This window comes from Octopus bimaculoides, chromosome 2 (assembly GCF_001194135.2).
Source record: "Octopus bimaculoides isolate UCB-OBI-ISO-001 chromosome 2, ASM119413v2, whole genome shotgun sequence".
In the NCBI taxonomy this organism is placed as follows: Eukaryota; Metazoa; Mollusca; class Cephalopoda; order Octopoda; family Octopodidae; genus Octopus; species Octopus bimaculoides.
The window spans coordinates 36,308,350-36,322,507 of NC_068982.1; the positions used below are offsets into that span (position 1 = coordinate 36,308,350).

General features: G+C 33.2%; 1 protein-coding gene across 1 annotated transcript in view; it reads right to left on the reverse strand.

The window, feature by feature from the left end:
- Positions 1-14,158, reverse strand: part of LOC106878776 (1-acyl-sn-glycerol-3-phosphate acyltransferase alpha) — a 70,834-nt gene that overhangs the window by 16,954 nt on the left and 39,722 nt on the right. The window contains exon 2 of the mRNA XM_014928105.2: positions 7,421-7,557. Within this exon, the coding sequence (XP_014783591.1) occupies positions 7,421-7,557 (137 nt within the window). The remainder of the gene's footprint in view (positions 1-7,420; positions 7,558-14,158) is intronic.

Genomic DNA, 14,158 nt, shown 5'->3' on the forward strand with positions numbered 1-14,158 from the left:
AAAAAAAAAAAAAAAAAAAAAAAAAGATAAAAAAAGAAGCCTAATGTACTCTTAGTTAAAAAACAGACGTCTATTCTAGAATGGTTAAATATTATTACAGCTAAAAAAAACATATCTTAAAGTGCAAGTCTAAACTAAAAGGAAAGATCTAACATTCAACAAATGTCTCTTTAATCTCACTTATATCTTGACAAAAACATTTCAACTTGACAACCTTTATTTATTGATAGCTTTTATCATTTCAGTTAGAAAAGGCCTATTGCCCATAATAACTAGAAGCCCTTTCACACTAGTGTGGTAAACACAATTGATATTTAACTTGAATGTATGTGTAACAAAGTTGTTGTTTAGCACCAAGTCAGTCCTGATTGATCAAAGCACTCTAGCTGTGACCATCCAGTCTTTTACCCAGGCATGTTATACAAGGACTTCATTATACAAAGTGTTCTTTTGTAGCCTGGAAGGATGTAATATGAATGAGAGTGAACCGAGTAATAATTCACAGAAGCTTCCACAGCTTGTAATTCAAAATATCTCATTGGATGAAGGTAGAAAGGATGTTCAGAAAGTTGTAGTTCTAAGGAGAAAGAACTGGTTAAGCTGTTTAGTATGGAGTCTTAGTAAGGCACAATAGGATTAACAAGAAGAGAAAGAGGTGCAATGTGTGATTTTGTGAGGGAGTAGTATGAAATTAGCAAGCTCAGATGAGCAGCAATAGAGGCGACAGAGACAACACACCATGTAGTAGGCAAGCAGTTGAATATACTGGTGTGTAAAGTCTTCTCTATAAGGCAAATGACATCATTTTGGATGCATGCCAGGTTATATGCATGACTGCACTGTTCCAAATAAGTAAGCAGTGACTGTTCAGTGCTGAAAGTATGATGTAGCCCAGAAGAGGAAACCAAATTTTTGAGGTGTAGTCTAAGTTAGGTTATAAAAGAGAGATTGACATGAAAGGTCATTGAATAATTGATTATCAGTCAGAAAAATGTATGAACAGTTTTATTTCCAAATCTGCATCAATGAAACAAAGTAGTGACTTTCAGTTCTGCACTTCGTAGATCTTATCACATTTTGGCAGAGTATATAATCAGAAGGCAGTGATCATATGTTTTATGCACAACAGAACTTACAACTTGTAGATTTCTCCATTTCCCCAAGTAAGTTAACACATGCATAATATGAGCTACTGTTCTTAATTTTCTCGAATTTATGTTTTTTTCTTTTTTTCCCATAGTTAACAGAGAAATAGAAGTTTCATGGTAATACAATGCTGCATATAAAATTTCATTTTATGTGTAAAATTCAAGACACAACCCAAAAATTACATTAAAATAAGTGTTTACATAACTCATCAAGGCATTTTAACTAATAAAATATATCCCCACCCATCATACAATCCAAATTTTCAAACAGGTTCTTTTGTTTAATTACCTCTTTTTTTTTTATTATTCAAAATACATCTGGAACAGATTTGGAAAAAAAGAAAAAGAAAAATTTTGTATTTGTAGATTTTTAGTCAAACCAGAAGCGATTTAAAGTTTGGCAATTTTTTAAAGAGATTTAATACAAAAAAGAAAAAAATGTAATGTTTGCATAAAAGCAAACGTTTGACTAAAACTAAATTGAAATAATAAATGCTGCATTCTGTTTTTCATGTTTTATATACAGCATTACATATAACAAGAATAACTACAAAGGTAAGATGCCTAGCTAAATATTGCAGAATGAATGTATGAGTTTATGTGTGCATGTATATAGAATACAGAAGATGGGGAAAATAAAAGTTGTGAGAGCAACTGTGCAATTTGAACCTCATGTCTGCTGTACATAATGTAACTGTGCTAACCACAACACCAAAAGGACATCACAACTTTTGACTGTCTAAGTTTGAAGATTCAAAGTAGTTACAATGACATATTAGTGGCCTGTCAATGGGGATCTCAATCTGCACAGTATTCAAGGTGTAGCATGTATATTTAATATAGACTATAGAAATAAGTTGTTATATTGCATGCTGTGTAGTTGTGCTAACTATTACACTTAAACAAACATACATACACACTATCTATTTTGTGCACAATAGATTATTAATCTGAAAAACTGCAATAAATTTAAACATTATAAACCTCTCACAGTTGGTTAAATATGGATATATGCTATTGATGTGAAGAAAAAAAGATGGAGGGAATCTCCTGAAAGACTGTTTCATGATTTGTTGATGGCTCCTCAAAGAAGATGTACCTGGCTTCCTTCCTCAATTAATTAAATATATCAGCTGTTATATAAAGCAGTCGAAAATTAAGTTAGCACCATGGTGGATGGTGCTAATTTACATACTTGTGCTATATAGTATTGTTAAGAAGTTTGTTTTGCAATAACGAGGCTCCAGTTTCAATTCTGCTGTGTAACATCTTGGGCAAATGGAATTTTCTACAGCCTCAAGTTAACCCATATTTTGTAAGTGAAATCAGATAGACAGGAGCTATATAGAAGCCTAATATGAGGATTGTACCTGTATCTCCCCTTCAGCAACACCCCTACTCCTGTCACTATCACACTTTCACTTCCCTTAACCCTTTAGGATTTAGATTTCTTTTTCTATTGTTTATTTATTCACAGTATTTTGAATTAATCAGGCAGTATCTCGTAACTTCAATATTGCAAAGTTGTGATAGTATACTCTTAGAATGACATTGTAGGGTAAATATGAGAAGTTAGATCTGGCTGGGTTAAATGCTAAAGGGTTAATACTATACCAACATTCAGTTGAGAGGAGTTCTTGTCTTGTGAGTTACTTCAGGACCTCACTAGTGCCAGTACATGTAAAAAGGATTCAGTCGCTCAATAAAGTGGTTGCCTTTAAGGACATCCAGTATTAAAAAACATGGCAAAGCAGACATAGGAGCTCTACACAGTTCTCTGGTTCAATAGTTGCTGTTGAACCATGGTGCTAACTTCCATGCCATCACAGAAATCAGGTATTAAATGATGATGATGATGATGGCATATCTCAAACATGTATAAAGAAACTAGTGTAAGATTATGATGGATGGAATTTTCAATAAACTTTTTGAGGTTGAGACAGATTCAGCATGCTGCACTGTCTCCCCTACATTTTGTGTTAAACAATTACGTGAGGAGAAAGTTTTTTCAAGAAAGAGTTTGTGAAATACAATGGATGGATAAGACGCTTGTTAATCTAGGTTATACTGACATTCTCATGACAATTACAAGAACAGAAGAAATATGATATCGAATAGTTTAATAAGAGAAGGAAGTAAAAGTGGCCCAGTTATTAAATATTCAAAGACAGAAGTGATGAATATATATTTGGTTAATCCATACAGTTATAATACAAAAGGAAAATTAGTAGAGTCACTTAGTTTAGAGTTTTTTTTCTTTTATTTGCTGGGTCTGGATGAAGGGGCAGTGTCTATGGCCTTCGTAAGACCTCTTAGATCAGTGAGGTTGATGCTATAATGTTTTTCTTGAATTTTTTAAGTCAACAACTGTCAAAAAGCTATGAGCAGGGAAGGAATTCCAGAGGGATGAAGATTTGGGGTGGGGGAAGTGAACACAACAAAAGGAATGGGAGGTAAAGAGACAAGCTGGATGGAAGTGCCTAAGTGGAGGTTTGAGAAAAGAATTAAGTAGAATTAAGAAAGAAATTAATAAAACAGAACAAGTAATCTATATGAAAGTTCAACTGTCTCTTGACACATACCAAGGTAAAAATTTATACAACCTTGGTAAGTTTACTATATATATGGACCCCAAATTTAGCACAGTACCACCACATCTCATGCTAAATTCCTAGCTTTTGAATAGAAGCCATACTTAGGATATTAGAATCAGGAGGCAAGATAATGTAACCAATGAGAAAGTGAGAGAAATGGTTAATGTAACACTTATTGATAAATTAATAACATTTTTTGAGTTGGAGATAGCTGGTCACATCTGTAGATGAGACGGTAGCTCTTTTGTGATGTATTCAGATGGATAGAGTGGAAAACAAACGTAACACTGGTGTGATGGAAAATGAAGGAAGAATATTGAGATGAACAGAAAAGAAATGGCACAAGATTGGTGCATTTGACAAACATCCACCAAAGCTATGTGCATCATGTGGACTAGAATACACACACACACAAATTTCACTAGTGTCACACTAATATTGCTTTCAATGTTCATTTTCTCAATGTTGGCATAGGTTACTTTATTCTACTAAGTAATCACTAAAATATCATTTTACCAGTAAGTTCTTAAGTGTCCAAAAACTGCTCTAGTTTTTTTTCCTTAGCATTAATTAAGAAGAGGGCAGTATCTATGACTGCTGAAAGCCATTGCAGAAGCTGGTGTTCAGTTTGAATGTCTAAGATCATGTCAATAGGAAAAATGTTGGTAAAGAAGGAGTTCTAGGGTGGAATGAGTGGAAGAAATGCTTAGGATTGCAGAAGTGAATGCTTACTCAGACAAATGGATGGCAAGTCAAGTGCTGATCATGTAAAGTGGAGGGAAGTTGTGGAAGAGGGAGACCCAGGAAGATATAGGGCAAAGTTTTGAAGACCAATCTCAAAATGCTGAACCTTATAAAGGAGATGACAGAGGACTGAGATATGTGGCACATTGTTGTACTTGAGAAGACCCGCTCATCCATCACAACAGACTTGAGATTCTAAAACCGAGATGCCATGTAAAAAGCACTGGTGTGAATGCTGGTGCCATGTAAAAAAAAAGCACTGGTGTTGGTGCCATTTAAAAAGCATCCAGTACACTCTGTGGAGTGGTTGGCATTAGGAAGGGCATCCAGCCATAGAAACCATGGCAAAACTATGAAACCTGGTGCAGACCCTGGCCTTACCAGTTCTTGTCAAGCCATCCAACCCATACCAGCATGGAAAATGGGCGTTAAATGATGATGATGAAGAGGATTGTTAGATCGGAGGTCTTTGTAGTTGTAATAGTATTAAAAAGAAGGAGGAGAAGAAACACTATGTTTGTGAACCAGAGACTGTGGCATGCTGGTAAGAGAAGCCGATAATTTATATAGTCTAAATAAGTAGTGCTCCAATGAGAGTCTTTCTTCAGCTTTGTAAAGTGTCAATTGATCAGGGTAGAAGTATTTCCTGGTTCTGTATTTTTAAGGGTGTCTACATTAGCTTAAAGTATCCTTTCCATTTTTAGATGGTTGGGTGTTATTTGAAGTTGATTTGGCTACTATTTCTAGCAGGTTGATTGGAAAAATACTTTAGATGGAAATTTGTATGCCTGTGTATGTGTGGGAGGGGGGAATGAAACAGGCAGCAAAAGTATTGCTAAGTCACATTTTGGTTGAGAAGTGAATGGTAGGAGGATTCTACAATGTTTGCAGAGGCAAGAAGATCAGCTGCAGTTGAGGAAGCGATAAAGTTGGCAATATACAAATTGTACAGTCTGTTATAATACCAGAAGAACCTTTTTACCAAGCATCTATTGTTTCTATATATTACATGCCTATATCTGTGTACTAACTTTATTTTTTTTAGCCTATTTGCACTTAATCTTTTGTGCCCATACCTACTTTTTACTGACACATTGATATAAGTAATAGTACATAATACTAAATTCCAGTTATTTGCAAATAATATCACGAGTCTGTAGTGTCAAGTTCTGTGCACTCAAATATTCTTTTCTTAATATACATGGAATAAAAGCTTCGACTGTTTGGAAAAATTGGGACACACTTCTGTATCATATACTAAAGGCATATCTGTTGTGAAAACTAACCACTTTTATTTTAAGTTGATGGAAATACATGTATTTATATTATTTACTGATTCATGAATCCTATTATTTACATTTCTGATATGTACACTTTATAAATGATGTCAACAACACTTAATTTTCTGCTGTCTTTCTACAAACTGAACTCCGAACCCAACCATTACCTTGAGATTATTTAATGCCTTGTAAGGTCAAACAGAAATATCAAACCAAACCATTTTGGTAATCTAATTCAGTTGACATCCATAAAGACTTTCAATTCTCAGTTCATAAAAGTACTTAAACAAGCACTCTTTGCTTAAAGGTGAAAAGTCCAATAAGTTATATTTTGCTTTGAGGTCCTTCAGATTTTCTTTAAACTCTTTATTCAATCCCTTATATTATTATGAAGTTAATATTTTGTTACACTTACATTACATAGTTTATTCTTTAGAAAATGTACATGTAAATGTTTTTGGTGAATAAGACACTATTCAGTTGTACTCAAATACTTTTTTGAGTAAAGATACAAGTAAAGATACACCTACCATAGATGGTGTACCATCCATAATTAAGTTTTATGTAGGGCAAATCAAAATAATTGTTACTGATTTGACCTCAAACATCTTCACCGATGATAATCCCATGCATCAGTTTTATAACAAGTGAAATGGTGTATCAAAGCTTGTCAAGATCCCACATACAAATATAGCTAACCGAGTTGCATTTACTATATCTGTTGTATTATCAACAACTATTGAATAAAAACACACATTCTGATGCTGCTTGTTTTAAGCTTACTTGGACAATATTAGCTATCCTTTTACATAGTCAGAAACTGAAATTCACAAACAATCTGCCTGTTCTGGAGTTAAAATTCATGCAGTAGCCTTCAATGCACAATTTCACTCTCTTTCCAGTTAGCTTAAACATTTCATAACTTGCAGAAGTATTTCTGATATATGTCTTTTAAAAAATAAACTGCTGTTTGCATAAAGATCCTTCTAAAAATGAGTTTGTCTAAACTTAGGATCTCTTTCTGTTTTCTAGGTTTTTTATGTTTGGTCAAATAGTAAGATTCAAGACAGAACTTTTTATAAAGTGTAACTGAAACTTTACAAATATGATACAAATTTTACTTCTTTATAAAAATAATAAACTATCCATTTATCATTAAATAAAACAGTATTGCTAGCAACTTTTATGTGTATTAGTCATGTTAGAAGAGTTATATGCACATCAATACTGATTTAATGAATTACCAAATGCTAAATGTTAATCGGCTGCAATAAAACTGACTATTACATCTTCAATTTGTACAAATTCCAACTCATGATTAATATCACAAGACAAGTGAAACAGCTAAAAGAATATTGTCGATGCTTTATTGGTTACTAAAAGGTACTTAAATTATTGCTTTGTTTCTTAAGGTTTAAACTTTGATTTTTTATGGGTCTTTAGAGAACTTTGTCAGTGGGTAGTTTTAAATTTGAATACATGAGAAATTTTTACTTGTGGGTGGGGATCTCACCAACTCTAATATAAATGATCAAAGATTATAATTTTTCTAGAATGAAACTTTGTCTTTATCTTTCTTAAATGAGCTTTTCAGAAGATGTTATGGATAAGGAATATGTAAATACAAAATAGTATTTAAAAGACTGTCACTTACCAATGAAATCAAGGGAACTCTGGTGGTTGCATGTAATTATATAAGGCCCTTTAACCACTTCGAGATTTTTCTTTCCTCTTGTTTCAACATCTATTCCCAAAATGTACTTCACACACCAAAATGTATATTTCAGAATCCTATAAAGAGATGAAAGCAAAATTAATAATAATAAAAATCCAAACAATGGGAAAAGGTCTCTCTCTCTCTCTCTCTCTCTCTCCCTCTCCCTCTCCCTCTCTCTCTCTATATATATATATATACACATACACACAATTGAAACAATATAAAGAAGAACAATTACAAAATATTTAAGGTGCTGAACTACTGCCCACCATAAGTTTAAACCTTAAGAGTACTTTATATGTAAGAGATGCACCAACAATATGCAAATATCTTTGTCCGTGAAAATAGTTCTATTTATACTGAAAAGTTAAATGGATATAAAAGCAAAAAAATAATAATATTTAGATTATGAAATTTTGATTTTGGTGATGGAAATAATGAAACTATTTTGACTTTATCTTTAATAAATACTGACGTGTTATAGACAATCAACATCTTTCTTTAATACTGATTTCTTACATAGGTACAAAACCCGTAATTTTAGGGAAAAAAAGAACAGGAGTAGTATGAACCCCAGGACTTGAATTGTACATTATCAACTTGGGAAAGATGAAAGGATGAAAAGTTGACATGGGTAATATTTGAACTCAGAATGTACAGAACCTGGACAAATGAAACAAAGCAATATTTTTGATTCTCTAATGATTCTCCCAACATTGATTAATTTCAAGTACCAATTGTTATTTGAATGAATCAACATTAAGATCCATGTCTTCTACATCCAAGAGCTTATAGGAAAACTTAGTCCAGATTTATTATATTTAATGGTCTCAAGGTGAAGGTGCATGGCTCAGTTGTTAAAGCATTGGGCACACAATAAGGTAGTGAGTTTGATTCCTGGATTGGGCTGTGTGTTGTGTTCTTGAGCAAGATACTTTATTCCACGTTGCTCCAGTTCACTCTGCTGTAGAAATGAGTTGAATATCACTGGTGCCAAACTGTAGCAGCCTTTGCCTTTCCCTTGGATATCAGTGGTATGGAGAGGGAAGGCTGGTATGCATGGGTGACTGCTCGTCTTCCTTAAACAACCTTGCCTGGACTTGTGCCATGGAGGATAACTTTCTAGGTGCAATTCCATGGTCATTCATGACCAAAGGGGGTTTTTACCCTTTACCCTTCTATGGTCTTAAGAAAGATAGAAAATAAAAAGGAAGATTTTGATGAATTTCATGTTCTTTGTTAAGTAGCTTGTTTATCAACCACATGGTTCCGGGTTTAGTCCCACTGCGTGGCACTTTGGGCAAGTGTCTTCTACTATAGCCTCGGACCGACCAAAGCCTTGTGAGTGGATTTGGTGGATGGAAACTGAAAGAAGCCTGTCGTATACATTACATTGTAGGGTAGGTATGAGAGGCTGGATCTGGCTGGTTTGAACATAAAACAAGGATAATATTTGGGCTGGATATGGAGGTTTTAAAATCTAAAGGGTTAAAATTATCTGAAATGAAACTTTGCTTTAAAATTTCATGTTAATTTATGTTTCACAGCTTAATAATGATTAAAGTTATATTTATGAAATTTTTAATTATTTTCCAAATTAATTGAAACAAAAACAATGTACTTCAACTGGTCTATTGAAAGAAAAGGATTAATTATATCTAACAAGAATTCTATTTTTTCATTCTTAACTTTGTAGTATTTTTATACATGAGAGGAAAACATTCATCAGCCTTTAATTAATTAAATCATGACTAGCAGCAGTTCTACCACAGGCATTTAATATTTTAGTTCTCATTATTAACTTTTTCTTACATCGGTTCATAATCTTAGTTAAGCCGATTACACAAAAAATAGCTGTGTTATCATTATTTGAGTTTAAGTCTAAATCATAAAAAGAAAATAAAGATAGCTTTTGTTCCCCTTCTAATGACGCCTTGAGATAGATCAGCTATAGTAGAAAAGAATTAAGATAATGCAACTTTTGAAATTATGTGAATTTCATTTACAGTACTATATATAGTCTAAAAAATCAAGAGTACAATGAGAGCATTGACATGGTCTCATTTCATTCAAATATGCTATTTTAGCTTCTTTTATTAAATATTAGAATATAGGTTCTACTCCCTCTCTCTTGTGTATATACATACATATATATATATAAATATATATATATGTATGTATGTATGTATGTATGTATACATATATACATACATACATATATACATATATAAATACATATACATACTTGTTGCCAGTGTCCTTGTAAATGGCTCGCACAGCTCTCACTAACCATTCATCTATCGCTAGTTTCCTCTTTGACCACTAGATAAGGGATTGGGCGACCCTGTCAAAGGCTTTCTCCTGCAGCTGTCTTACCAGAAATATAACATCAGTGGTGCTTTTTCCTGGCACGAACCCAAACTGCATCCCATCTAAACTATACACACACATATATATATATATATATATATATATATATATATATATATTATTGCTCTATGCTTATGTGTGAGCATATTTGTCTTTCTGTGTGTGAGGGGAGGGAAAGTGTTTATGTTAGTCACGTTTGTTTCCTTCCTCTCTGTCTGTCTGCCTGTCTCTCACCCTTTCTATTTGTATGTGTATATTTCTGCACATACATATATGCATGTGTGTTTGCCTCCACCATCAATGCAGGCCGAATGTCCATTCAGCTGTGCCAAATTGTTAGTGTCCATACAACTATACCCAATCATCTCATTCTGATTAATATTAATCAGTAACAATCTTAGTGCTAATGTTTAGTCGCTTCTAATTAGGGAATATGATTTAAGATCTTCGGCTAACTGGACTTACCCATGCAATTAATAGAAAAGTTATCTTTATTTATTTCATTATGACTGCTTTTATAGATAAACTTAAATATAAAAGGGTAATGAAACCAAAGAACATTGTCACAATCGAAATATTGCTTTCATATTATTCCATTAAAAGAATGCAGAAGTACAAGCAGACCAGTTCATAAGTTATACTTAAAATAACTTGATGCATTACTGAATCAATGAACAAGTATAACTATTTTCAAAGGTGAAAGAAAGCATAGAGGAATGATGCAACTTTGATTATTTGTCAATATTACGTCAATGCTGGAATAATGTCAAGAAGGACTCCATATATATATATATGTATGTGTGTGCATGTATCTATGTATGTACACAATCTATCTATATATATATATATACATACATGCACACACACACACATATAAAAATACATACAAAATAAGAGAATGAGTAAAGGTGGTGAGAGGGTAAAAAATGATTAGGGGTGTTAGGAAAGGAGGAAATGGGAGGAGAAGAGAAGGAAAAGAGGTAAAAAGTGAGGTATTGAACAAAAAGGGAAGGAGTTCATTTAAGAGCTAAGAATATATATATTAGGCAATGAGTACAAAAAGAAAATCTAAGTGGGATAAGTTTTAACAAATGTATTAGTTTAACACTTAAAAAGAAGGGAAAGAGTCATGTGTGTGTGTGGTATACCAATCTCTCCACCCTGAATACAGAGGCTGGATTTACTATGTCTATATGCATTCACTACACGTTGAATATTGTTAACTTTGAGTGAACTCCATTTATTACCATTATTATGTAATTTCGAGCCCCCAGAAACAGCTGTTGGACCTGTAATACCATACTTTCTCCCCTTAGTTTTTTGTGTCCTTGTACTGTGCATAAATCTGCTCTCTTAATATATAAATATCTATAGACTTTTAGATGACTGTTCATTATCTTAACATTTTAGTCTTTATTTGAATCTATATATGTATATTTTATATAAAGCCCAAGCTTGTTTATATGTTTATTTGCATCATTATCTCCATACAGACATTATATTACATACACATATACATGTACACATATATACACGCACATACATATGCACACACGTGAACTTAAGGAAATATTTAAGTCATATTTGATTGATTGGACCATATATGTTTTTATTAAAAATAACAAAATCATTTGGTTTATTTGATATTTTAGTAGATCAAAATAGTTTTCAGATACAAGAATGTATCATATATATCATTAAAAGTGTGTAGATAACTATGTAACTCTTTAACTAGTTCTGGGGCACCACCGTTGGCTTTGCCAAGTCTTCACTATTTGAAACTTCCTCTGATATGTGACATTTGGTGAATGAGGGAATTTGATGCTGCTGCCTTCATCTGTATTTCTAGCTGTGAGGACGGCTCACCTGGAATCCTTGACAGAAGGAGATCCAGTTTTGTTTTGAAGATACCTACATCCACACCATGCAGCTCTCTCAGGCTTTTTGAAAGGATACTGAAGAGCTGTGGGCTCTTGAAGCCCAAGCCATTTCAGTATCTGGCTTTGTATGTTGATGATGTTGGGATCTTTGGAACTATGCAGTGGTGCCTTGTTCTGCTGTTTGTGTAACTTTTAATGCTAAAGTTTAGTGTTATCATGATTTCATACAGGTATCTATATATGTATAAGTGATCACCAGTAGATGTGTAATAGAATCAAGGAACGAGATAAAAGGCATTTGACAGGACAGCAGGTCGCTACAACCAAACACAATCTGCATGAAGAAATAACATGCAGGAAGAGAGGAACATACTCTGGTTTAACTCACCTAACCTTTGTAATAAAGCAATTCCCCTTCTAATAAATGAATACTTATTGCAATATTATAATTACATCGGTCCTTTAACAAAAATCTCAAGATTTCTTATGGTGCAACTCCTTTGATGAAAAGTTATATATCAGTACATAACACCAAAGTATGGGCAATGTAACTGGCACTCCATTAATTATGAAGACGAGAGTTCCAGTTGATATGATCAATGGAACAGCCTGCTTGTGAAATTAATGTGCAAGTGGCTGAGCACTCCACAGACATGTGTACCCTTAACATAGTTCTCATGTGTACCCTTAACATATGACAAGGCTGACTCTTTGAATATAGATATAACTCATTTTTGCTAGCTGGGTGGATTGGAGCAATGTGAAATTGCTGCCAGGAAGCATACATGTAACCTTATGATTGTGAGCTGAATACCTTAAGCACTAAGCCTTAACATAGACAATGTAACCTAGGAACAATATTAGGATTATATTAGACAACTTGTACTTAGAAAAAGAAACATCAGCTGCTCCTGTACCACAAACTGATGACAACATATCATACATCAGTCTAACCTTGATCCTATAAAAAAAAAATTTTTGAAAACCCTTTATCAACACACTAGTTTTGTTAAAATAGGGGCACATCATGGGTAGAAATTTTTACTAGTCAAAGCATTGTTTTAAATTATCAATCACATTTTTAACTGATTCACTTTCTCTAGTATCAATAGATATATTTGTAAAACCATGGTATGGATTTAAACACACAGACACACATGCACACTAGTATGGATGTATGTAACAAGTAATACATACACATTTTGCTATAATGTGTTTGTTATTCAAAACGATTTAGCATCTTGTAAAATACATTTTTCAGCTGTCAAAATTAAAAACATATGTCCTAACTATACAAGCATAAAGAAAAAGAAAATTATGCGAGTGTAAAAGATCTGAGTATTTTTCTAAGTTTTGAATATGTAAAACCTGTTTGAGATAATGAACAAAAACATTAAAGAAAAGCCTTACAAAGAAATCCTTGCACTAAAAATAATGATTTAGATTTTCTATCACTGACACAAGATATAAAATAAACACTATATGTTTATCAAATGGAGTAGTAACTGGGCACAGGCATGCCTATGTGGTTAAGAAGGCTGCTTTGCAACCAAGTCATTTCTGATTCAATCCCATTAAATGGTAGCTTAGGCAAATGTCTTCTACAATACTCTTGGCTCAACCTATGTGATGTCTGTGAAATTTGATAGACAGAGACTGTGTAAAAACAGTGCACATTTTATATACATATGCTTGATCGCTAAATCCCAAAGTTTTTAAAATTTCTTTCTGTTTATTTTTTCTTATTCCTTTCTGTTGTAGAGCGTAGGCTCAAAAAGTAAGACTTTCTCACTTTCCTGAGCATCAAACTAATACACCTGTTTGTTGTTCATACACCTGTCTTCATCTTTTGTTTCTCTGTAAATTTCAACTATATATATATATATATATATACACACACACACACACACACACATAAATCTCTCTTGATTCACTAGAAGTGATAAATTACAGGACTCTAAAAATGCAGCTGATGATCAGAAACAAGTAACTCTTAAGTATTGGAGCCTTTCACTTATATTCGGTCCAGGTTTCCAGTTTGAAGATATATTCCTTCCACCACTCTTGGGGGCACTGTGAAGGATCATGAGCACTACTTTTCCTTCTGATTAAAATGTTATACATACATTGTTAAGAAAATTGTCAATAAACTTAGTGTTGGTGTCCAAAAATTACTTTGTGATATTTATTATGGCTAGGTTTCATAAACATCTCCTTATCGCTCTAGATGTAAAACTAGTGATTAGGTTTAATGTAAACATATAATCAATGGCACTATTTGTTCACAAAATGCTGTATTAGTTTCTTCAATAACTCTTTTGTTAGGTTTTCTGTTCAATGATTTTGTTGATATAAACAATTTTAATTCCCTAACAGTTAACAATATACACTAGACAACTTAGCATATATGGAGCCCCAACATAGT